This window comes from Dipodomys merriami, unplaced genomic scaffold (assembly GCF_024711535.1).
Source record: "Dipodomys merriami isolate MVZ:Mamm:240054 unplaced genomic scaffold, mDipMer1.0.p SCAF_11, whole genome shotgun sequence".
NCBI classification, from domain to species: domain Eukaryota; kingdom Metazoa; phylum Chordata; class Mammalia; order Rodentia; family Heteromyidae; genus Dipodomys; species Dipodomys merriami.
The window spans coordinates 45,898,808-45,925,305 of record NW_027202382.1 but is presented as its reverse complement, the minus strand read 5'-3'; the positions used below and the strand labels follow the sequence as shown (position 1 = coordinate 45,925,305).

The 26,498-nt window shown below is 43.4% G+C and overlaps 1 protein-coding gene across 4 annotated transcripts in view; it reads left to right on the top strand.

Annotated features, from left to right (window-relative positions):
- The window catches only part of Setx (senataxin), a 68,325-nt gene that overhangs the window by 22,110 nt on the left and 19,717 nt on the right, over positions 1 to 26,498 (top strand). For all 4 annotated transcript variants that reach the window (XM_070014904.1, XM_070014901.1, XM_070014902.1 and 1 more), the window contains exons 7-17: positions 316 to 435; positions 5,940 to 6,111; positions 7,059 to 7,146; positions 7,595 to 11,590; positions 14,846 to 14,945; positions 17,089 to 17,262; positions 19,609 to 19,841; positions 20,995 to 21,162; positions 23,444 to 23,600; positions 25,117 to 25,218; positions 25,372 to 25,487. In XM_070014904.1, coding sequence (XP_069871005.1) covers positions 316 to 435; positions 5,940 to 6,111; positions 7,059 to 7,146; positions 7,595 to 11,590; positions 14,846 to 14,945; positions 17,089 to 17,262; positions 19,609 to 19,841; positions 20,995 to 21,162; positions 23,444 to 23,600; positions 25,117 to 25,218; positions 25,372 to 25,487 — 5,426 coding nt within the window. The remainder of the gene's footprint in view (positions 1 to 315; positions 436 to 5,939; positions 6,112 to 7,058; positions 7,147 to 7,594; positions 11,591 to 14,845; positions 14,946 to 17,088; positions 17,263 to 19,608; positions 19,842 to 20,994; positions 21,163 to 23,443; positions 23,601 to 25,116; positions 25,219 to 25,371; positions 25,488 to 26,498) is intronic.

The following is a 26,498-nucleotide window of genomic DNA, read 5'->3' as shown; positions in this document are numbered from 1 at the left end:
AATTAGTAATTGTTTTTTTTTTTTTCTTGCTCTGTGGTATGTGAAATAGGGCAGGGCACACCTAAAAATTGAACCTCTTAACACTCAGTGAAATCATGTGGTAGTCATCTTAGAAACTGATTTCCAGCTGTGCTAGTACTATTTTCTCATGTTACACTCAATGCAATCGTAGGTTCTGTTCCTGGGGAGCAGGTGGTGTGCATTATTGTCTAGACTCACATGTTGGGAACTAATTCCATTGGCTTCATTGATATTTGCCCAGTAGGCAAGACAAAGCATGTGAGTAGTGGAAGGAAACTCTATATTCTCCCACAGGTATTTGCATGTTGCTGACCATTCTCGAGGAGCAGGCCATGGACTCACTGTTGCTGGGCTCAGACAAACAAAATGACTTTATGCGGTCGATCCTTCACACCATGCAGAAACAGTCAAATGGTAAAGCCCTTTTCTTGCTACTTGCTTTGGAGTTCTGTCATGGTACACTGCCATGGACCAGCTCGGCCGGAGCACTGGGACTGATGGGTCAGGAATCTCGGGATAGGTGGGCAAGGAGTAGGTGAAGTGTCAAACAGACACAGTCTCAAAAGAGTTGCATCTGGGTGTATCTTCATTGAGGAGAATTAACATTTTTATACAGTGTGTGATTGCGACCTATAGATTCTTTGTTTATTTAAGCATGTAATCAATTTTTAAGAAAAGGGAAGCATTAATAGGTTACATGGAAATGGATGACTATCCCACCAACTGTTTAAGCTAAGTGGTGCGAGACAAGTCTAGCACATTGTTTAATACAATGCATCATCTATTCAGCCTTTTATGTTTAATAATTAACAAACGTAAGACAGAGCTGTACTTATATTGTACTCTTTTTATTTTTTCCATAAATTTTTAAGTCCCTTTGAAACCATCCTAAAAACCACTCCCAGGTTGAGTCAGGCATTCTCTGTTTTCTATGACTTTGATCCCAATATTTTTTTTGCATGAATTTCTAATTGTTACTTTAAACTGTCTTGTTATTGTTTTGATAATAAACACCACAATGGTCTAGATCTACCTAATCTTTGCATAAAATCTAATGAGTACCAAGATACTCTTTTTCCTTTTACATTAATCCATCTATTTTCATCTTTATAAGCTCCTGTATAAGGCAATGGTTCATCAGTCAGCTCAGGAAATGTGATGTCACTAACTTTATATTTTGTGGGAAACCACCATCTATTCCCTATAATGTAAGCTGGACCAAACTTAGTCATAACTGTTGGGGGAATCTTTCTTTTCCTTTTATTATCAGGGGTCCCTTTTTCTAGAACTCTCTGTGCTTCTGGGATAACGCCTTCTGGTTTAGTTTAATTCCTTAATTCTGCCTGTTGCAACGTATCTGGAAATTTCAAATTTCTTATTTACTATGAGTGAGCCACAAAACTGCTTTCAAAAATGGAGGGACATCTGGTGGCAGAGTCATGTAAGGTGATATATTGATTGGGGCATTGTCCACATCTAATCTTCGGTCCTAGTCTTTATTATTCAGAGAAGCCATCTCTATTGGACTGGAAAGGAACAACATGCCCTGTTCAAGGATCAATAGAAGAATAACCAGAACAAGAATAAAGGCAACGAATGTACAGCCAAGAAGAGAACAATAAGGATAAAGATAGAGGCAGTAAAGGTGCAGTCAAGTATATAGGAAGCCTTGAAGCAACACCCCCTTCCTGCAGGCATGCCTTCCTTGAAGCTTATGCTTTGCCTGGCGTGATCGCTCACACAGACTCTCCAGGAGGTGGCGTGGCAGTACACTTTCAAGATGCTAGCGTCACTGAGAATTGGGGCATGACATCATAAGGAAAAAAGAAAAACTATATGATTGTGGTAGTGCCACTCTGTAATGCTAGCTATTCTGGAGGCCAGGATCAGAGAGATCACAGTTCAAGGCCATCCCCTAAAGTGGTTCTTGAGGCTTTATCTCAACCAAAAAAGCTAGGTGTGATGGTGCATGTATACCATCCCACTATGGCAGGGAAAGCTAGGAAGACCATTCCTGATTCAGACTGGCTGGGAAAACAGTATAACCCTATCAAGATAACCAACACAAAAAGGACTAGAATGTCACTAAAGTAGTAGAGCACCTTCCTAACAAAGTGGGAGGCTCTGAGTTAAATAAAGAAGAGATGGAGAACTTTCTGAGGTCAGACTGAGAGTTGGAAAGGACATTTAGAGTTTAATTTGGCACCTTACTTTGATAAAAGTAACTGAAGTTCAGAAATATTATTTTTCCATGGTAAAAAAATTTAGGGGTTGAATGAATGGTAGAACCTCTGGGAGACACATCTGTAAAGGTATGGTAGTGGACACTGGGGGAGAGCCTCTCCTATCCCGTAGTTTCCCCTTGATGTTGCTTCATTGTCCCCTGCTGCTCTAGGGTTGCACAGCCTGACATGAAATCACCGTCCACGTGCAGTTATTTAAGCTTCAGTTAATTAAAAATAAAACTTCAGCTTTTTGGCCACCTACTGGTGGCTCATATCTATATTCCTAGCTGTTGAAGAGACTGACATCTAGAGGACCCCAGTCAAGACCAGCTTATTATGTAAGAATCCATCTTCAAAATACCCAGCAAAAAGTTGGGCTGAAGGCATGTCTCAGTGGTAAAGTGTTAGCTGAGCAATAAGCCAGGTGATCTGAAGCCTCTGAGTTCAAGTTCTAGCACCACTAAACAAGAAAAATAAATCATATTTTAAGTCCCACTAGCCATATTTCAAAGCACAGTTAACTACAGGTGCTTGGAGCTTCTTTCCTTGACATGTAGATTCAATACATTTCCATCATGAGAAAATGGTCTTGGATAGTACTATTCCAGATAGTTTAGAAAATAAAGCAAATGCTGTTGTCTTGATACATGCCTGTAGTTTCCATACTTCAGGTGCTGAGGTGGGAGAAGTAGGAGTTTGAGGCCGTCCGGGCTACGTGGTAAATCCCTGTCTCAAGAGACAAACAGAACACACAAAACGGGAGAGAAGGAGGAGAAAAAGAGAATGAGATCTGAAACTCGTAGTCCTGTTATCTATTAGATTGCAATCTCCAGTTCTGGTGGTTGGGTCAAACTAGTCATGGAAAGAGGGGGAAGAATCTGTGCTTAGATAAAGAGTTTGGAATCTTGATGAAGAGGAGCAAATCAGTAAAGCCCGAATAACTTGTCTGTGAAAACAGGTTGTATGTATTTTTTCCCCTCTTCCATGGTTCTTCCGGCAGCTCAGTTGTGGAAGTTTCTAAAAGACCTAATAGATACAAAGGAAAGGGCTGGAGTCAGAGCTTGTGAATAGTAAGAATTATTATAAAAGGGGAAGACAAGTAGCAAACAAGGAAATGTGGATGGATGAAGTGTTTGCTTACTTGTTACCCCAGGAATTCTTGTGTTCTGTGGCTTGCAGATTTCCCTGTGTCATGGGCCACATTTAGATCTGTAAATACTGTTTCTCATTCTCTTCCTCCCCCCCCTCCCCTTTTTTTTTGTTATTTATTGGTAAGTGGCAGGATAAAGTTCTGGGAGGGGCTAAGGAGCTGATGAGAAAAAATTGTTTCAAGTGTGGCCAGCAGGGGAAGAAGGTTGTATTTAGACTGCTTTGTTTCCAGTCCATAGGTTTGCCCATTGAATTGTAGGTTTTGTCTTTGGTTTTTGGTGGTACTTGGGTTTATGTTTAGAGCCTTCTAGTTACTAGGTTTAGTGCTCCGTCACTTGATCCACACTTTTAGTCTACTATTAAAAATTAGAACGGGGTGCTGGTGGCTCATGCCTGTAATCCTCACTACTTGGGAGGCTGAGATCTGAAGAGTGCAGTTCAAAGCCAACCCAGGCAGGAATGTCCGTGAGACTCTTATCTCCAATTAACCACCAGAAACTGGAAGTGGCACTGTGGTTCAAGTAGTAGATCACTCACCTGGAGCTGAAGAGCTGAGGGACAGTGCTCAAGCCCAGAGTTCAAGCCCCACAACCTCCCCCCCCCCCCAAATATATATAGTTTACATTGGTGGCAACGTAAACTAACTAGTATAACCACTCAGCAGGCAGTTTGAAGGATCCTCATAAAAGTAAACATAGAGCCCAGACCCTGGTGGCTCTCACCCATAATCTTAGCTACTCAGGAGATTGAGATCTGAAAATCACAGTTCAGTACCAGCTCAGGCAGAGAAGTCTTTTTTTTTTTTTTTTTTTTTTTTTTTAATTTTTGGGTCTGGTTGTGGGGCCTGAACTCTGGGCCTGGGCACTGTCCTCAGCTCTTCAGGTCAAGGCTAGCGCTCTACCCCTTGAACCACAGTGCCACTTCCGGCTTTTTTCTTTTTGCTTATGTAGTGCTGAGGAATCGAACCCAGGGCCTCAGGCATGTAAGGCAAGCGCTCTACCACTGAGCCACCTTCCCAGCCCCCAGAGAAGTCTTTTGAGACTCTGATCTCCACTAAAACTATGCCAAGAAAAGAAAAGCTGGAAGTGGAGCTGTGGCTTACTAACCTTGAGCAAAAGCAGCTCAGGGGCAGCACCCAGACTTACTGAATTCAAGCCCCAAGACACACGCACACACGTGCGCACAATTAAACATAGAATTTCTCTGTGACCAGAGATACCACTCTTGGGCATCTACCCAAAATGTTCAGGACACGGTAAAGACACTTGCACACCCATGTTCATTGCTGCACTATTCACAATAGCCAAGTTATGGAAACAATCCAGATGCCCTACAGTAAGTAAGTGGACCCAAAAAATGTGGTATAGATCTGAAATATAAGTTGACATGACAACCTATACACAACTCCAGCCATTCACATACAGACTGAAGGAGAATACCAGTAGGAGATGAACTTAAAGGTGTAACTTTCCTGAACAAGTAAAATACTATTTATTGAAATGTATTCCAGGAAATGGGAACATGGGTTATTTATGTTGTTGGTGCTGGTGTTGTTTTTGTGTGTTTCTTATCTTTTTTTGCTTCTTAGGGGAAGTAAAGGGGGATGCAGAAAGGGAGGAAGGGTGAACAAATACAATCATATGCTATGTGGAAAACGAACTATGCAACTTGTGGCTAGGTATCGGAGGGGGAATCTGAGGAAAAGCGAAAGAAGGGGTGGCATTGTCCAAAAGAGAAGTATATGCATTACATGAATTGTGAAATATAAACCCCTTTGTATAATACCTTAATAATAATACAATTATATCTAAAATTATATTACAGAGGGATGGTAATATTCGAAAAATTGAAAATTTGCTAGCTTTGAAATACCTCTGTCTCAGCCTGATGCCGGTGGCTCATGCCTATAATCCTAGCTACTCAGGAGGCTAAGATCTGAGGATTGCAGTTCAAAACCAGCCCGGGCAGGAAAGGCTGTGAGACTCTCATCTCCAGTAAACCACTCAGAAAAGCAGAAGTGGTGCTGTGGCTCAAGTGGTAGAGCACTCGCCTTGAGCTGAATTGCTGAGGGACAGAGCCCAGGCCCAGAGTTCATGCCCCACAACTGACAAACAAAAAACAAAAACAACCTCTGTCTCTAAGAGCTGATATTATTTTTCCTTAAACTATTTTGTTAATTTACTTAAATTGCTGCTTTGATTTAATCATCAGTGTAAATGCTAATCTTTAATACCTTTTTTCTTTTTCCTTCGGTCATGGGCCTTGAACTTTGGGCCTGAACGCTGTCCCTCAGCTCTTCAGATCAAGGCTAGCGCTCTACCACTTGAGCTACAATGCCAATTCTGGTTTTCTGGTGGTTTATTGGAGATAAGAGTTTCATGGACTTTCCTGCCCAGGCTGGCTTTGAATTGCAATCCTCAGATCTCAGCCTCCTGAGTAGCTAGGATTACAGGCGTGAGCCACCAGCGCCCGGCATTCTTTAGTAACTTTTAGTTAGTCTTTGTAATTGATTTGTAATTCAGAAGTTGTTGCATTGTATTTCAGATGATAGCATGGATCCTTTCTGGCCAGCCTTACACTGTTTCATGGTGATTCTGGATCGGCTTGGATCTAAGGTCTGGGGTCAACTTATCGATCCTATTGAAGCATTTCAAACCATCATCAACAATGTGAGCTATAACAGAGAGATCCAAAATATACGGAACAGCTCTGTGAGGTCAGTTAAGCTAATGTTAGGATTTCAAAACAATCTCTAGTTAGAGTGTGGTGGTAATAACTCTGTAATGCCAACACTCAGGAACCAGGCAGGGAGATCATGGGATTCAGACCAGCCTGGGCTACATTGTGAGACTCTGTCTTAAAAAAAAAAAAAAAAAAAAAAAATCTTTGTAGCTGGGCATTGGTGGCTCACACCTATAATCCTAGCTACTCAGGAGGCTGAGATCTGAGGATCACAGTTCAAAGCCAGCCCATGCAGGAAAGTCCATGAGACTCTTTGTTTTTGGTCAGTTGTGGGGCTTGAACTCTAGGCCTGGGTACTATCCCTGAGCTCTTCAGTTCAAGGCAAGTGCTCTACCATTTGAGCCACAGCACCATTTCTGGTTTCCTGAGTGGTTAATTGTATTGAATTTGTTATCGTTTTTGGCAGTGTGGCCATTTTCACAATATTGATTCTTCCTATCCAAGAGCATGGAAGGTCTAATATTTCCTGGTGTCCTCTTTGATTTCTTTCTTTAAGTTTTTATAGCTTTCACTAAATAGGTCCTTTACAGGTTAGATTTTTTTTTTTTGTATCCTGCTACTGGTGGTTAATTGGAGATAAGAGTCTCATGGACTTTCTTGCCTGTGCTGGCTTTGAACTGCGATCCTCAGATCTCAGCCTCTTGAGTAGCTAGGGTTATAGTCATGAGCCACCAGCATCGGGCTTCGATGATACTCTTATCTCCAATTAACCACCAGAAAACCTGAAGTGGGACTGTGGCTCAGGTATTAGAGCACTCACCTTGAGCTAAAGAGCTCAGGGACAAAGTCCAGGCCCAGATTTTAAGCCCCAGGACTGACAAAAAAGAATCTTTGTGAGGAAGTTTGTCGCATCTGATTTAACAGGGGGACTTTTTTCCCCACCTTCATTTTAGTGATTTTATTTATTCTTAATATTTTAAGGACAAAGGTAGAGCCGGAACCGTACTCGGATGATATGGTTACTTGCAGCCAGATTGTGTACAATTACAATCCTGAAAAGACCAAGAAGGTAAATAGAAACTTGGAGATAGAACCAAACAGTTGAAATGGAACCTTGAAAATCCCAATGATACTGTGGTTTTACATACAGTGCAGTTTTATATAATTAATGGTTGCTGATTTATGGTTGCTCAGTGACTAGATATACAGGGAAAATGGCCTCCACTATAGTTTGCACTTTGGATGTGCCAAAGTGAATTAGGAAAGATGGAAGGCTGGAGGGTGGGGGAGGTGCTATGACCAGTAATCAGCTGGCTGATGAGAAGAAGGCTAAAGGTCATGAAACTAATGTCCAAACTCTCATGATTGTATTTTCTATTTCTTGGAGCTTTATTAGAAATAAAACACAGTTGACCAAAATAGAAGTGTTGAGGGCGAGGAGTATATTTCCTTGTTTCCAGTTTGAGCATTAAAACCTGTTGTGGTATTTGTTTCTCTGAACATCTTTTTTATTGTAGGATTCAGGATGGAGATCAGCCATTTGCCCAGATTATTGTCCTAATATGTATGAAGAAATGGAAACATTAGCCAACGTGCTCCAGTCAGATATCGGTCAAGACATGCGTGTCCATAACAGCACGTTTCTGTGGTTCATACCTTTTGTCCAGTCTCTCATGGACCTGAAGGACCTGGGTGTGGCCTACATAGTAGAAGTTATTCACCACCTGTACTCTGAAGTCAAGAATGTCCTCAACCACGCAGATGCAGGATGTGACAAAGTCACAGAGTTCTTTCTCCTGATTTTGGTGTCTGTGATTGAACTGCACAGAAATAAGAAATGCTTGCATTTGCTGTGGGTTAGTTCCCAGAAATGGGTGGAAGCTGTTGTGAAATGTGCCAAGCTTCCCACCACAGCCTTCGCACGGATTTCTGAGAAATCACCTGGAAGTTTCTCCAAAGGAACAACGATGATGTCCTCCCTGTCCTTGCACTCAGTGCCATCTAACTCTGTGCAGCTTGCTTGTGTGCAACTCATTAGGAGTCTTCTCAAAGAAGGCTACCAGCTTGGCCATCACGCTCTTTGCAAGCGATTCTGGAATAAGCTTAACTTATTCCTTCGAGGAAATTTGTCTCTAGGTTGGCAGTTGACGGATCAGGAAACCCGTGAATTACAGACATGCTTAAAACAAATTATTAAGAACATAAAAGGCAAAGCCTCTCCATGTAGCACTCCAGTGGACCTGACTTCTGCTTCTAAAAGCCCGCTTGTGTCTTTTAAAGAAGAAAATGAAGAAATAGAGAAACCCAAAAAAGACACGAATGGTATGGACAATTGTAGCCCAACATTTACTAAAGAACCGATCAAAATGGAGACATATCAAGTGCAAGAGAGTCCATTGAGCAGAGCAGGTAACGTAGAATGGGAGGATGTGAAGCACACTTACCCCAAGGATCTGAATGAGGAAGATCAACTCCCATCCGAGTCACACTTAGTGCAGAATAGTAAAGGCCTTTTTACCAAAGGAGCTCGAGAGCAAGTGAAACCCAGTAGAGGGAAACAGAAGTCTGCCAGGGAGAAAGTTGTATGCACCTCAACAAGTGGCCCAGAAAGGGATTCTGACAGAGGAGTAATTGTTTCAACATACTTGTTGACTGATTCTAGCACTGATTCTCTAGAAAAAGTATCCACATCAAACGAGGATTCCGCTTTAACGGATGATCATGGTAAAACCTCGAGACCAAAGAATAAGGTGCATAAAGATGAAATATGTGCAAAGCTGTTCCGTGTCATAAAGCAGCAGCCCAGAAGGAGTACTTCACTCAGTCATGCTGCTGGGGTAGAAGGAAGCAAGAGTGACTGTGATGCCGAGGTAGAGAGCTCTGCGATAGGAGACAGCGTCACGTGTGATCCATCTGCAGACCCTGAAGCCATGCTGGATGTTGAACAAGGAGAACAAAAGCCTGAAGACAATTTATTGCTGACAAAGAAACAATGGAAGAGTGAAGAGTTAGATTTGTACTCTCCTCATGAAAAGAGTTTTCAGATACAGGAAAGACGTGGAAAAGGGGTGGTATCGAGTACAGACATGACCAACATGACAAAGACTCTGTCTCCCTTTCAACATCCTTCAGCTGTACTTGAGTCAAGAGATAAGGAAGCAAATAAGAGTGCAGATTGGGTCTCCTCTACTAGGGACGAGCCCTCTGACCCTGCTCACAAGCCCACTGTTGGAACAGAGTGCCTGGTGGACCGAGACCTCCACAAAGTAGTGGGCCAAGCCAGTGTTATTAAATTTCCATCAAATTCAACTAAAAATAGTTCACCCCAACTAGAAAGAAAAGTAAAAAATGACAAAAGATGTTCCACAACTAACCAGAACAGAGTTGCAGATACCAGCTATGGGCAAGTGATTGTCATTTCAGATTCTGATGACGACGAGGAACTTTTGGAACTTGAGAAACACACCAACCAGGACACAGTAAGCAGCACTAAGGAAGTGCCAGGCCAGTGTGACTCGGATGCAAATGCTAGTGCTGACAAGAAGTTTATAAAGGAGGAAGATGCAAAGTCCATTCTACTTGAGTCCGATTCACAGTTTTTTGAGTTTGAAAGTGCCTCTGAGGTGTTTTCGGTGTGGCAGGATCATAAAGAAGAAGGCAGCAAGGATTCAGTTGAGGAGGTGGGAGGAAGCTTGGGTGGGGCACATGTGTCTGCTGAGGCTGAGAAGGACAGCAAAAAACGGGCAGAGCCACATAGTAGGGATGAGGAACTGTGTGAAATGGAAGTCAAAAAACCTAGGAGAAAACAGTATGAAAAACCTGTGGCCAAAGACCCTCTAAGGCCTTCATCTTCTGCCAGAAAGAAGGAGCAGTCTCATGATGACAGTGACTTGCACGCTGTGGCCTCAGAGACGGCCATGCCCAGTCTGGCTGCACTGAAGAGGTCCTCGCCGAAGCTCCGGACTTACTCCAAGCCTATCAGGAAGGTCCCAGCCTCCAAAACGCCTAAGAAGACACATTCTGAATCTAAAAGAGGGCAGAACAAGAGTTCCCATTACCTGAGTTGCAGAACAACTCCTGCCGTTGTGCCACCCAAGAAATTCCGCCAGTGTCCCGAGCCAGCTTCAACCGTTGAGAAACTGGGTCTGAAGAAAGCCCCTCGGAAGGCGTTCGAGCTGTCCCAGCGCTCCTTAGACTACTTGGTGCAGTTACGGGATCATGGCAAAAGTGTCGGGGTCGTGGAGACCCGAAAAAAGTCCAAGTTAGTTTCTCCGCAGACTCTTCCTGTCAAAAACAACAAGAAACTGCTGCCTGACCAGGATGATGTTCAGCTACAAAGGCAGGCGAAGCCTAAGAATAGGAAAGATGTTTTGGTGAGTGAAAGTACCCGGGCTAAGAGAACAAGGTCCCCCGTGGCTGCGAGTGTAGATGTCGTGAGGCCGGAGTCTGGCAGACCAGATGAGTCCGGGAAAGGCACAGAGGTGCTTGCCAACAGTGGTGAAAAACAGCTCCTCCACCTCTCATCCTCCAAAGCAGAAACACCGCCAGCAAGACGCGCTTCAAAGGAGCCCAGTGATGATTGTCTTCTGAACTACTGTGATTCTAGAGTGCAGAATGGAAGGATGCCAGACAGTGACATACCTGCCTCGACTTCAGAGAGCCCTGGAGGCGGTGATTCGACAGGACGTAGCGGGCAGGTGGCAGTTGTGAACCAGTCCGAGCTGGATTCCGGCAGCGACATGGATGACGACAATTTATATTTAACACAAAATGACCCTGAAGACATGGACTTGTGTTCACAGATGGACACTGATTACGCTCACCTGATTGAAGTGATTCCTGGAGAAGATGCACTTCCGACAGAAGATGCTGTGCATCCACCTTACGTGGAGTCTTCGAGTGACACTAAGTGCAAGTACAAAGACTGTGTTGAAACCGTAAAAGCCCAGAGTGAGTATTGCACACAGCACTCTGAAGCTAAAACAGCAGATGACAATGTCTTCCGCAAACCTGGCCTGCCTCTTTCTGCAGTCAGGCCTTTGAGACCTACCACCACTAAGGTTTTCAGCTCAAGTGGTAGCTCACGAATTGCCAACCTCTCCAGGTCTCTGGACAACACTACAATCCCATCAACTCTAAGAAATAAGCCAACACAGTCAATTCTGAAAATGCCCCAGTCCTCCGCAGTATTGCAGAAGCCGGTGGCTGAAGTGAAGAGCTTGCGCAGTGCTCTCAACCCGCAGAGCCCCAGCAGCGCCCTCAGGTCAGCCTACAGACCTCCGTCAGCAGCCTCCTCGCCTGCAAACGCGCTCTCCTCGTCACAGTCTATCTCTGACACCTTCATTAAAGAGGTCTTAAAGTGGAAATACGAGATGTTTTTGAACTTTGGTCAGTGCGGGGCACCGTCGAGTCTTTGTCAATGCATCTCAAGATCTGTGCCTGTCAGATTTCAAGATTGTACAGAGTATTTTGATGTTTTTCTCCCCTTGATGATATTGAATACTTTTGAAACAGTAAGTGGCATTCCGCTCTTGGCCTCTGCAGACCTTTTCAAGTTGTTCGTTCTTTATTGCTGAGTGATGATTAGAGTACAGTTCAAGTGCTTTGTTTGGCTTAGTTGTTGCATTTGGATTTTATATTGAGCAGACACTAGTGCCAGGCCCAGTTGTGGATGCCAGTGGTATAGTTACAGATGAAGGGGGCTGATGGGCCAAGTTGATAGGTGGCACTGGAGGAGGTGTGTGCCAGTGCCAGGGAAGGGCCGAGGTCTCAGAGGAGATAGTATCTCATCTGCACTCTGTTTACATTGTTTTGAAAGGATGTAGAGAGGCACTGTAGTTTTCTTTATAAGTTGCCAGGAATAAATTACATTGAACAACAGGACAGTCCTAAATTTGTCTTGACATGTTTGTCTTCTTAACTTTCTGTCATAAGAGTTCTCTTTCTAATTTCCTATACCTACCTCTTCCCCCTTTCTATCTCTTCTCTTTGCTTTTTGATAGGGTGGCCAAATAAAATGTAAAACTTGTAGTTCCAATTATTGGTTCCCAGTTTAGATGGTGTCTCAGTGCTGGGCACAGTAGTAGCATGCCACTGGAGTGTCTGCCCTCCCCTTAGGAGGCTGAGGCAGCGAAATCAGTTGAGTTTCAGGCCACTGTTTAGAGAGATATTATCTCAAAACCGAAACAACCCAGCTTAGAGAAACAGCAAATAATTCTTGAGCAGAAGCATTCAGTTTCAAAGGATGTTTTTGACGTTTTCATGGTGGATAAAGGTGTACATTAGGGACAAATTCTGTGGGGGTTTTTTTTGTTGTTGTTTAAAAAAAATAGGACTGGGTGCTGGGAAGGTAGCTCAGTGGTTGAGCGCTTACCTTGCATGCATGAGGCCCTGGGTTTAATTCCTTAGCACCACATAAGCAAAAAGAAAAAAGCCGGAAGTGGTGCTGTGGCTCAAGTGGTAGAGAGCTTGCCTTGAGCTGAAGAGCTGAGGAACAGCGCCCAGGCCCAGAGTTCAGGCCCCACCACCGATGACAAAAAAAAAATAGGACTAGGAATGTTGAGGTGATTTTTTTTTGTGGTCCTCTGGTGTGTGTTCACCAGTGAACTGTGAAAACAGTGCTCCTGATAGAAGTCAGGCACAGGAGGTCACCTGGGAAAGAGTCCATCCACAATAGGCAGTTCATGGAGACTGAAAGCTGATGCGTAGTTGTCAGAAATGTCTGGAGTGGAATAGAGTCAGACTAGTGGTAGGGTTTCCTTAGAGGTGACAGACATGTTCAGGAACTACATAGTGGTGATGGATGAACTAGAACCCGCAGTAGTGTGTCCTTCAAAATAGTGGTTTGTGAAAGGGGATGAATAACAGAGAGGCTCAGGATGGCAGATAAAACCTCGTATGTTGGGCTGGGAAGGTGGCTCAGTGGTAGAGCACTTGCCTTGCATGCTCGAGGCCCTGGGTTCGATTCCTCAGCACCACATAAGAAAAAAGCCGGAAGTGGCGCTGTGGCTCAAGTGGTAGAGTGCTAGCCTTGAGCTGAAGAGCTGAGGGACAGCGCCCAGGCCCAGAGTTCAGGCCCCATGACCAGACCCCCCCCCCCCAAAAAAAAAACCTCATATGTTTTTATGTTTTTAAGGAATAATTCTCTCCATGGTTATACAGTAAAGGCCAAATGTGCTTAGATATCCGCTGTTCGGGAGATAACTTCAGAGATCGGTGGAGTGTGTTTTGAGGCCAGCCTGGGCAAAATAATCAGCTGTGTACCTGTGTGTACCTGTCATCACAGTCTGAGGCCAGCCTAGAGTTAAACTTTACCTGAAAAATAACTAAAGTAGGAAAGAGCTGGGGGTCATGACTCACGGGTGAAGCCCTCAGGTCAAACCTGCCCTTTGGGAAAGATGTGATCCAAACAGTGGCAATAGTAGGGTCTAACCCAGTTCTTAATTATTATTTTTTGCACCAGTCCTGGCACTCGAATTCAAGACCTGGGCACTGTCTCTGAGCTTTTTTACTCAGGGCTAGCACTTTGCCACTTGAATCATAACTCCACTTGGAACTTTGCTTTTTAATTTTTTTTAATTTTTTTGGTAATTAGTTGTAGGTAACAGTCTTGTGAATTTTTCTGCCTGGGCTGGCTTTGAACCAAGATCCTCAGATGCTGGCCTTCTGAGTAGGATTACAGTGTGAGCCATTGGTGACCAGCTTTCTTGTTTCACTCCAAGATTTTGTTTTTAGGTGTAAATTATAATCTGTATTTGGTTATAGGTAGTTTTAAAACAGACACCAGAGCCGGGTGCCGGTGGCTCACGCCTGTAATCCTAGCTACTCAGGAGCTTAAGATCTGAGGCTCGAAGTTCAAAGCCAGCCTGAGGGACAGTGCTCAAGCCCAGAGTTCAAGCCCCAAGACCGACAGAAAAAAAAAAAAAAAGACACCGGAAGCTCTGTGGAAGGGAGGCTTGTTGACCCCTGTACTCCGCCAGGAGGCCCCTCATCCCCACTCTTTAAGTTAATGTTATCATAGAGCACTCAATGCCAGGGGAATGCACCTGAACCAAGTATACACATAAACGGTTGCACTGAGACCTTTATTAGACAAGTTCCTGTAGTAATGCTGTCTGCCACAGGTACACATATAAAGAGCCAAAAAGATTTGAAACAATGCAGAAGGATAGACAGACATAAGCAGAAAAGGTTGGATCAAAACATGGACAAATGTTCCCCTTTTTTATTGAGGTACATCATCAGTGTTAATTCTGTTGAAGTGTTACTGGACTTAGATGATTTTTTTCATCATTTTTTTCATGATTTTTTTTCAACTGTTACCACAGTCCAATTTTAGGACCTTTCCATAGCCTCACTCACTCTTGAGCCATTTCCTAGTTCCAGATACACATTAGGCTGCTTTCTGTGCATTTCCTCTTTCTGGACCATCATGTATCTGGAACTTTCCACCACCCTTTAACTGTAGTTTCTTGGTAGTGTATATCAATATTTTCTCACTTTTTATTGTCAAATGAGATTCCAGTATCTGGTGTTTCCCATTTGTTTATCCACTTACTGTTGATGATATGGTCATTGCAAAAAATTGGACAGGACCATTCTAGACAACTTCATTAGACTTCCACGGATTAATTGATTGATCCTCATTGGTTGTCCCTTGGGATTCTGGGTTCTGGATTTACTGTTGTTCTGAAAAATTTTACTCTAAATTTAGCATAGCTTTCCAGAACTTGTACTGCTTGCTTCATTTGCTCTTTTGCTTTATACAGATGGCACAGGAATGGATCAACTCTCCCAATAAAGATAATTGCTATCAGGTACAGCTAAAAAAGTTTGCAGCTGATTATAAAAAGAGCTGGGAGTTTGTGGGTAAGTTCTTTCTTATGTAGCCTGGAATGTGCATGATGATAATTGGAGATTTCTGTTGAAAAGGAGATGCCATCATTTGAATTTTCTCAGGTGTAGGTTTCCTAAGCTAAATTCTTAGAATAAATAAATGTGTTGATGTACAAAAGTTGAATTATGTATCTGTAGTGTCCCCTGCATGAGAATGTAAGTTATGAAATCTCACTTTTTTTTTGGTTGGTCGTGGGGCTTGAACTCTGGGCCTGGGTGCTGTCTCTCAGCTCTTCAGCTCAAAGGCGAGCGTTCTACCACTAGCGCCACAGCACCACTTCCAGTTTTCTGGTGGTTTATTGGAGATAAGAGTATCACGGGAACTTTCCTGCTGGGGCTGGCTTTGAATCACGATCCTCAGATCTCAGCCTCCTGAGTAGCTAGGATTACAAGCATGAGCCACCTGCACCAGGCAAAATTTCGCTTTTAATCACCATGTTAACACTGATCTCTGTAGCCTTGGGGAGGGTATTCCTATAGTTTTCCGTAATAGAAGTTTCTTTGCAACTCTTGTTTTTCTTCTGGTTGCTTATAAAAGCAAAAATGTGTTTAAAGTTTTTCCACTTATTTATATTGCCTTTAGTTTTCCTGGGAAGAGTTTTGTTATTCAGAGTTTAGTTTTTTCACATATTGCGATGATTATGTTTTTGTTTTGTTTTAATTTTTTTAAGTGTTTCAGTCTGTCTTAACCCAGCACTTAGTGCTTTAGATCAGTGTTACTGCTAAACCAGCAATTGATACTCGACTTTTTTTTTTTTTTTTCCTTTGTTGATTGTGGGGCTTGAACTCTGGGCCTGGCACTATCCCTGAGCTCTTCAGCTCAAGGAGAGTACTCTACCATTTGAGCCACAGCATCACTTCCAGTTTTCTGGGGTTAACTGGCTATCTCACAGACTATCCTACCCTGGCTGGCTTGGAACTGAGATCCTCAGATCTCAGTCTCCTGAGTAGCTAGGAGCGTCCAGCTGATACTGGACTTTTTTATTCTTGATCTTGCTTTATTTTTCCATTCCTCTTAGTTTACAATTACCCTGTCTCCTTTGTTTAAAATGTTATTGATAGATTTTAAATTCTTGTATGTACTTAGATGTTTCTGAATTTTCTCCTTGCATTTTTAAGTGAGGGACAAATGAGAGAATCTCATGATTAAAAACCAAGAATAAGCTCAGGCATGGCGGTACATGCCTGTAATCCCAGCAACATTCAAGAGGCCAATTCAGAAGGATTATGATAGTATGGGCTCACAGTAAGTTCCAGGCTAGCTTTTTTTTGGGGTGGGGGGTGGGGGTTCGGACGTGGGGCCTGAACTCTGGGCCTGGGCACTGTCCCTCAGCTCTTCAGCTCAAGGCTAGCGCTCTACCACTTGAGCCACAGCACCACTTCTGGTTTTTTTCTTTTTGCTTATGTGGTACTGAGGAATCGAACCCAGGGCCTCATGCATGCAAGGCAAGCACTTTACCACTGAGCCACCTTCCCAGCCCTAGGCTAGCTTGAGTTACATAACAAGACCTTATTTTGATAAAATAAAACCAGAATATACCTAAAAAAGAAAAAAGAACAATTTCTCAATATTATTCTATTTTGGTTTTGTAGTAGTTGTGTGTATGTATATGTGTTACATTTATGTATGTGTGTATGTAGGTATGTATGTAGGTATATGTATCTGTATGCTGGTAGGGCTTGAACCCAGGGCCCTCACACTGCAGCTTAGCTTTTTTGCTCAGATTGGCATTACGCCACTGAACTACATCTCTGCTGTCAGCTTTTTTGCTGGTTAATTAGAGGTAACAGTGTAGAAGATTTGTCTGCTTGGGCTGGCTTTGACTTTGAATCCTCAGGTCTTCTGAGTAGCTAGGATTACCGGTGTGATCCACCAGTGCTTAATCCTCTGTAATAGTTTTCTTTTTGTTGTTGTTGTTGTTGTTGTTTGGTTGGTCATGAGGCTTGAACTCTGGGCCTGGGCTCCCTCAGCTCTTTAGCCCAAGGCTAGCACTCTACCACTTGAGACACAGTGCCACTTTCTCAATTTCTTTCTTTTTTTTTTTTTCCCCTCAATTTCTTTTAAATCTTATTTAAAATCTGTTATGTAAATGCTGACATTTTATTTTTTATATAGTTTATCTGGATGAAAGTGAATTGGCTAAACAGCTTCATCCCAAGGAAAATGATTTGGTGTTTTTGCGTTGTGGGAGACTAAGTGGAGAGAAGAAAGACACGGAGAGAGGCGGCGTGGCAGACCACCACATGTATTACTGTGGCTATGTCCATAAGTTTCGTCGAACTGCGCTTAGTAAGTAATAATAAGTTGACAGGTTATCTGCTCCTTACTGTGGGTAGCTTTGGGCTTTAAATGCCCTGGATGTGCCACATGTTTTCCAGACAGTTATTTACTATGTTGATTTCTGGCTAAATTCTGTTTTCTGAGTCTCTACAACTCCTTCATTTTTTACAGGGGAAGTAACGAAATGTTTCTCTTTTTCTCCCTGCTTTTATCCTTTTCTTACTAAAATAAATGCTTGCCAAACATTAAAAGAGTCCTTTCTCTACTTTTCCTAGCCTAAACTTCTGTGTATTTTCAAATGGTTTAAAATGTCCTCTTCTGGTGCATTTTTTCATCTGTCCTTTTGCTGGTTATGATCTAGACCATTTTTAAACCATAGAACTTGGGGAAACTCTCATTTCCCTAGCTGCCAACCATTGCTTTATCAGGATTTCTCCTCAAAATGATGTTAGCTTGAATTAATAAGCACCTCTGTCTGCTGTGTGAGGTACCTTATAATCTTCAAAACTCTAATTGGAGTTATTCCTTGCTCATCCAAAACAAGGACTGGGGAATGTGAGGCGGTCTTTCCAAGATTGTTGTCACTGTTAAGTGATCAGTCCAGAACTGGTTTCAAAAAGACCTGTTTATTTATCTCTTTTTTGGGGGGTCTTGAGCCCTCACTTGGCTTTCTTACTCCTAGTTGGTGCTTTAGCATTTGAGCCACACCTCTGGTATGGCATTTTGCTGGTTAACTGGAGATAAAAGTCTTGAAGACTTACTTGTTGGTTGTGGGGCTTGAACTCAGGGCCTGAGTGCTAGCTAGCTCAAGGCTAGCACTCTACCATTTTGGGCCATAGACCCACTTTCAGGTTTGAGTAGTTAATTGGAGTGGTTAATTTTTTGCCAGGGCTGGCTTGGAACTTTGATCCTTAGATCTCAGTCTCCTGAGTAACTAGGATTATAGACATGAGCCACCAGTGCCCAGCTTAAGACTTTCTTGCATGGCTTTGAACTCTTATCTTCCAGGTCTCAACCTCCTAAACAACTAGAATTAGAGGCATGAGCCACCAGTGCCCAGTAGGTAAAGTTCACATTTTTTTTGTCAGTCGTGGGGCTTGAACTCTGGACTTGGGCACTGTCCCTGCACTCTTCAGCTCAAGAGGAGCATTCTACCACTTGAGCCACAGTGCCACTTTCAGTTTTCTAGTGGTTTAATGGATATAAGAGTCTCACGGACTTTCCTGCCTGGGCTGGCTTTGAACTGCGATCATCAGATCTCAGCCTCATGAGTAGCTAGGATTACAGGCGTGAGCTACCGGTGCCCGGCTAAGTTCACATTTTTATTTTATGTCTTTGTGAGTCTGTCCCTTCTCCTTTTTGCATCACATCTTAAATAGCAAGAAGCATCTTAAGAATGCAACATTATGTTGCTCTTCCTTGCAGTACACCCCAAATAAAGTCATCCCATTTACTTACTGCCTTTTTTTTTTTTTGTCGGTCGTGAGGCTTGAACCCTGGGCCTGGGCGCTGTCCCTCAGCTCTTCAGCTCAAGGCTAGTGCTCTACCACTTGAGCCACAGCGCCACTTCCACTTACTGCATCCTGTTTCTAAGCTCTTACTCAGATTGCTGCAGTGGCCTCATAAGTGATTCTTTACTTTTCCCATGAACTGGGATTTGAACTGGATATTGTGTTTGTGCTTGCCTAGGTAGCCACTCTGCTGCTTGAGTCATGCACTTAGCCTAAAAGTAATTGGTTTCAATGTGCACGATAGAGCATATTGCTTCCCTACACACAGCTGTCTTGTTGCTTTATATCTGAATGGATGGATTTGGAGTCATTACTGTGGTCTACAATGTCCTCTGTGTTTTATACTAGATCTCCTAGCACATGTCCCCTGGCTTTTCCTTCTAGCTCTAGTAGCCTTCTCCCTACTTCTAAAATGCTTTAACGCATGTCTGTGTGATGGTTTTTGTAGCTTATGACTGCCTGTAGCAGTCTTTGTTCCCTAGTAAAGACTTTGCTTTCTTCCTTACTTCAGTTTCTGCTTAGTACATCTCATCAGGAAGACCTCCTGGACCAGCAGGCTGTCTGCATCCCCATTGCTTCTCGTCTCCTTCTCTGCTTGCTGCTATTTCTTAGTACTTGGCATGCCTGACTTGTTCAGTTAGTATCCGCCTCCCTCTTCTAGAAACTTGTCTCTTCAGGCCAGAAACACTGCCTGGTTCTTAGGAAGCATTCAGTAAACATTTATCGAGTGAGCTATTTAAATCATAGAAACATGAAAGTTATGAAGTACTTACGAATATACTTTTTAACTGGATAACATTCTCCACATGCAACTGAAATTGCCTTTTCTTCTTCCTGTCAATAGTGCGCAGTAGGAAATCGGAGTGTTCCCTTTCCATCCAGATTCAAGATCACTTGCCAGCCAGTTTAAACGAACTTTTGAAATGTGTTGTAATCAGTTCCCTGGTAACAACACAGAGGAAATTGAAAGCCATGTCTCTGTTGAGTGGTCGGAACCAACTGGCCAGAGCCATTCTGAATCCAAATCCCATGGACTTCTGTACCAAAGATCTACCAGCTATGTCCTCTGAGAGAATTGTGAGTGCTGATTGGATGGTGCCAGGGAGAGTCAGAACATGTGTTGTCAGGAGGGGAGTGTCCCATTTGAAGCTGCTCCATGCTCCTCTATGTGTACGAGAAGACACGTCCATGTGCAGTGGTGTTTGGTGTCAGCCCTCCTCCTTCGGGGAGGGGAAGGTAGGGTAAAAGCACATGCACTGCAGGCTCCAGCATTCAGGAGCAGAGTCTCAGATTTAGTGCGGTGAGTTTTGTGTTTGAATCCTTGATGGATTTAAACTGGTCGTGGTACAATTGCAAAGGTGAAGTTGTCATCTTGCGTGAACGTGTTTTTCACATGTAAACTGCTGAAAACAGAAATGACAGGGGTAACTGGTGTTTTTGAGCCCCATCATGCGCTAGGGCTTTTGTATGCATTATCTCTTGTCAGCTCTCATCGTCAAGGAGTGGCCGAGGTTGAGACTCAGAGAGGTTAGGAGTTTAGTATGAAAGTAAATTGAAGTTAAAAGAAAAAAACTAAAGGTTAGACCCAGATCTGACCTGGAAAGCTTATGTTTTCCACTCATGATTATTATATTGTGAGGCAATGCTCTTAGAATATTTTTACTAGCTAAAGAGATAACTGATACAATGAGAAAGAATGATAGAAGAAAAGTATAGATTAGTAAATGAAATTTATGATCATATTTTTATTTTTCTGCAAATATTGGGGCTTGAAATCAAGCTGTCACTCAGCTTTTTCACTCAAGGCTGGCACTCTACCACTTGAGCCACAGCTCAACTTGTCCCTTTTTGCCAGAGATAAGAATTTCATGGACTTTCCTGCTCAAGCTGGCTTTGACTCTTGATTGGATTGCAGCCTCCTGAGTAGGTAGGATTACAAGGCATGAACCATTGGTGCCAGGCTTATGATTGTCCTTATAAGAATCACAAACAAAAATGTAGTTATAGTTGTGAACTGAAGCCTACTGACACTAGTTAGCAATTCGTAACTACCATTCTTTGTGGCAGTGAAACTCTACCTTAGATTAGTCACTTCTAGTCACTTCAGGATTGTGCCTGGCCTTCACCAAATTGTTTTTGCAATCTGCAAATTGAATGTTTACCTTTCTCATATGATACCATGGGTAGGGGTGGGGGAACAAACCTCTCACAAATGTCTTTTTGTATATAGATTAACTACTTAAAAGATTTCAATGAAGATCAAAAGAAAGCAATAGAAACTGCATATGCCATGGTGAAACACTCACCATCAGTTGCCAAAATCTGTCTGATTCATGGGCCACCTGGAACAGGAAAATCAAAAACTATTGTTGGTCTGCTGTACCGCTTACTCACAGAGGTAGGTGTGGAGACGGCCACAGCTGCACTGTCCCACTGAGGCACTGCTTTAGCTCTTCGAGTTTACTGACATACAAATAGCATTAAAGCCTTCCTTTTCTTTTCCTTTTCTTTTTGCCAACGCAGGGCCTGGGTTCCGTAAGCTTCTCTGTGCTCAAGGCTAGTGCTCTACCACTTGAGCCACAGTACGTACTACTTGTGGCTTTTTCTGTTTATGTGGTACTAAGGAATCGAACCCAGGGCTTCATTGATGCTAGGCAAGCACTCTACCACTAAGCCACATTCCCAACAAGTCTTTTCTTTTCTGCATGTACTACTTTGTATGTTATGTAGAAGCATATCAGCAAAAGAGGTGGCAGAGGGAGGGACAGCTCATAAGAAGTGAAAAAAGAGCTGGGAAGGTGGCTCAGTGGTAGAGCGCTTGCCTTGCATGCATGAGGCCCTGAGTTCGATTCCTCAGCACCACATAAGCAAAAAGAAAAAAGCCAGAAGTGGCACAGTGGCTCAAGTGGTAGAGCGCTAGCCTTGAGCTGAAGAGCTGAGGGACAGTGCCCAGGCCCAGAGTTCAGGCCCCACGACCGAACCCAAAAAATAAATAAATAAAAAAGAAATGAAAAGAGCAGAAAGCACTGTCTCACAGGAAAAAAAAAAATCCTCAGGACTATAGGGTAGTTTTTCAGGCTGCTTTTGTAGATCAAGGTCTAATGCCAGAAAACCACCAGAGATGTATGCTTGGACTAAATGTTGGTTGGACTGAACATTGAAGTAACTGGATACTAAAGAAAGACTCAGAGCATTTATAATAAAACTTCATGCTTGGCCCTGATGGCTCATGCCTATAATCCTAGTTACTCAGGATGCTGAGATCTGAGGATCATAGTTCAAAGGCAGCACCGACAGGAAAGTGCTGGAGCCTGCCGGCAATGAAAGGGAATCCTGAATTAGGGGGTGAGGAAGGGAAAAATAAAGACATAAGACAAAGGATGGGGTCGGGAGGTCTGCAGCTCAAGACTGCAGCACCGTTTATTTATTTTTATTTTTATTTTTTATTTTTTTTGTCGGTCGTGGGGCTTGAACTCTGGGCTTGGGCGCTGTCCTTCAGCTCTTCAGCTCAAGGCTAGCGCTCTACCACTTGAGCTACAGCGCCACTTCCGGTTTTCTGGTGGTTGATTGGAGATAGGAGTCTCACGGTCTCTCCTGGCCGGGCTGGCTTTGAACCGCAGTCCTCAGGTCTCAGCCTCCTTAGTAGCTAGGATTACAGGTGTGAGCCACCAGCGCCCGGCAGCACCGTTTATTTTTTTTTATTTTTTTTATTTTTATTTTTTTTGTCGGTCATGGGGCTTGAACTCCGGGCCTTGGCGCTGTCCCTCAGCTCTTCAGCTCAAGGCGAGCGCTCTACCACTTGAGCTACAGCGCCACTTCCGGTTTTCTGGTGGTTTATTGGAGATAGGAGTCTCACGGTCTCTCCTGCCCGGGCTGGCTTTGAACCTCGATCCTCAGATCTCAGCCTCCTGAGTAGCTAGGATTACAGGCGTGAGCCACCAGCGCCCGGCAGCACCGTTTATTTTTAACTTTCCCTAATATATACTATTAGAAGTCGAGGTAACATAAGGTTACAATAGTCCAAAAAAACAAAGAAAATTTCAGTAAAAACAGTGCAGTAAAAACAAGACAAGGTCAACTGGTAGATAGTAAAACAAACTCTGCAGACATAGCAAAGCAATCCTGGGCACCTGGTGTTTTTAAGTAAGCCAGTTTCTTGTACGTGCCTTCAAGTGAGCACCAGGGTCAAGATGATCTTTAAACTTTACTGTCGGCTCCCAACAGGAAAGTCCCGGAGACTCATATCTAATTAACCACTGGAAAACTGGAAATGGCCCTGTGGCTCAAAGTGGCAGAACACTAGCCTTGAGCAAAATAGCTCAGGGACAGTGCCCAGGCCCTGAGTTCAAGCCCCACCACCTAACAGACAAAAAAACAAAATAAAGAGATGACAGTAAGCATATACAGAATCTAATGCTGCAGGGAGTGTGGGTGGTAAAAGGTCTCTACACAGGAAACTGATATAAAGGATTAAATCCAGCGGTGTGTGCTAAGCAAGTGCTCTTTAGGGAGCTTCCTGCCTCCATGTAGAAGTAATTTTAAAGTCAGAATAAGATTCTTACATTTATTGGTTATCACAGGAGCCTTTAAATGGTAATGATAGTAGAGAAAAGCCTTAAAACTGTGTAATAATAGTAGAGTTCATCGTTACTTTGTGTTTGGTATGTGGCAAATTGCAGAACCCGAGGAAGGGGCATTCTGATGAAAACTCCAATGCGAAAAACAAACAAAACCGTGTCCTTGTGTGTGCACCTTCGAATGCAGCCGTTGATGAACTTATGAAAAAAATCATCCTCGAATTCAAAGAAAAATGCAAAGATAAGAAAAATCCTTTGGGTATGATACTAAGTGTGGGTTTCTAATTTGTTTTTGTTCTTGGTAGGTTTTTTGTTTGTTTTTTTTGTTTGTTTGTCGGTGGTGGGGCTTGAACTCTGGACCTGGGCACTGTCCCTCAGCTCTTCAGCTCAAGGCAAGCGCTCTACCACTTGAGCTACAGCGCCACTTCCGGTTTTCTGGTGGTTTATTGGAGATAGGAGTCTCACGGTCTCTCCTGCCCTCGCTGGCTTTGAACCGCGATCCTCAGATCTCAGCCTCCTGAGTAGCTAGGATTACAGGCGTGAGCCACCAGCGCCCGGCTTGTTCTTGGGTGTTTTTGTGGTACCTCTAAGTAAAGAGCAATCCAGTCCTGGGAAAACTTCCACCCAGGGCTGGAGCTTATATTTGCTTGGTTCACTTGTTGGTACATACCCCCTGTGCCAGGCACTGAGGTTTCAACAGTGAATCCTGACATGCAGGTGACATACGGTCTGATGAGGGAGTGGGCAGGTCAGCAGCTGGATAATAGAGTGAAAGGCCCATGGCTAAAGTCGGCGCTTTTAGATACCTCAGAAGAACCCTTGATTTATTTGTGTGAGGAATCTTCGATAAAATCCTGAGTGCAGTTAGGAGTTCACTATAAAAGGGAGGAGGGCACTTTGGGCACACATGTCTGCCACTTAAAAGGGATCAGACAAGAGAAGTGCAGGGAGCCAGTGATAGAATGCAACACTGTTCCTGTGGGCCACAGTGCGGGTCTGTCCTGGCCCCGGGCTGCCCAGTGAAGGAAGTGCTGCCCAGTTAGGGAAAGGTGGGTCTAACTGTGAACATGGGCTTATTAGCAAAAGCAGTGAGACTGTTTTCACTGGAGTTACTTACTATAGTAGCTTACTATGCTGCAACCCCAGTCCTGTGAGCTAGGAATTAACCCTGCCCTAGATGGAGCAGAGAGATTATGTTGTGTCATGGTCACAACTCTGGGTTGATTCGCGTAACGGTGATGAGTACTCCCACATGTGATGAAGAAGTGAAAGTACTTAGCCTTAACTTTTTTTACACCCCTCACTTTGAGTTGTCTTCTTCAGCTTTGTATTTTCCTGCTTTCCCAAGTGCATGTCTTGTCTTCCAGGCTGAATTAACTACCAAAACAGCCAAAGTGGAGCCGTGGCTCAAGTGGTAGATGCTGTCCTGGAGCAGAAAAGCTGTGTAAGGGAAAGAGCTGAGATCCTAAGTTTAAGCCCTAGGACCAGTGCAGAAAAACACAAAAAACATTAGTATAAAGGTATAAAGGAAAGTAAGCCTGCAGCGTACTCTTGGTGATCCTGCTAGCTTGTGCCAGGTAGAAAGGATTGTTAAGAAGAATAGCAAAATGCTGTCTAGGAAGTATTCAGTGTGGATTCTGGACTCTAGTTGACCATTGTGTTATCTTCCTTCTCAATTGTCTGCATTTTTTTTCTTCACAATAGACACAATGTACGGAGACAGATAGGATTTATTGGCACATCCTTATTTGTCTTTTTGTGATTTTTATCAAAAGGAAACTGTGGAGATATAAATTTAGTACGACTGGGTCCAGAAAAGTCTATTAATAATGAGGTCCTAAGATTCAGCTTGGACAGCCAAGTTAACCACAGAATGAGTAAGTACTAATGATGCTACATTATAGCGCTTTTTCCATTTCCTTCAATCAGTAAATGTAACCCTGAGTACTAACAGTAATTTGGGGACTTAGAAGTAGTCTAGCTTCGGAAATGACTTGTTGTTCTTACTGTAATTCTTTTAATTTTGTTAGAGAAAGACTTACCTTCTCATGTTCAAGAGATGCATAGAAAGAAGGAGTTTCTCGATCATCAGCTGGATGAGCTTTCCCGCCAGCGGGCGTTATGCCGAGGTGGACGGGAGATGCAGGTATCTAAACATTTCAGTAATAACCCATAGCTTCACAAACTAGTTGGTGAGTATTTGATGTCATTGTTTTATTGAGGAATGGCATGATTCTGAGAGAAAAACATATAATGCTGGGCTCATATCTGTAATCCTAGCTATTTGGGAGGTAGAGCTGAGAGCTGAAGTTTGAGGCCAGACAGGGTAAGAAAGTGACAAAACTCCCTTTTCAAACCAATGGCTGGACATGGTGATTTATACCTAAATTCTAGCTGCTCAGGGGGGCTGAGATCTGTAGGACCCATGTTCAAAGCCAGCCCCAGGCAGTAACCTCCTCAAGACTACATCTCCAAAACAACCAGAAAAAACACAGACTAGAGATGTGGCTTATGTGGGACAGTGTAAGCCAAGCAAGTCCAGAGCCCTAACTTACATCTCTGGTACTGTCAGGCAAGCAAGCGGTCAGTAAGTATATATAAACAGACGGTGTATAAGAGGTAAGCTAAAAGCATGACTTGGGTAGTAAAGTGTCTGCCTGGGAAGTGCATGCCTCTCCGTGAATTTAATCTCTAGTACCTGACAAAATATAAAAATAAGAATGTGGGGCTGAGAATGTGGCATCGTGGTAGACTACTTGTCTAGCCCTGGGTTCGATTCCTCACTACCACATAAACAGGAAAGAGCCTGAAATGGCACTGTGGCTCAAGTGGTAGAGCAAAAGCAGTTGAAGGGACAGTGCTCAGGCCCTGAGTTCAAGCCCCAGGACTGGCTAGAAAAAAAAAAAATGTGTACTGGAATAGTTTGCCTGCATCAGGAGTTAGCTTTGTTTTTGGTCGGCCATGGGGCTTGAACTCTGGGCCTGGGCGCTTATCCCTGAGCTCTTCAGCTCAAGGCTAGCTCTCTACCACTTGAGCCACAGCGCCACTTCCGGGTTTTTCTGTTTATGTGTTGCTGAGTAATCGAACCTAGGGCCTCATGCATGGGAGACAAGCATTCTACCACTGAGCCACCTTCCCAGCCCAGGAGTTAGCTATT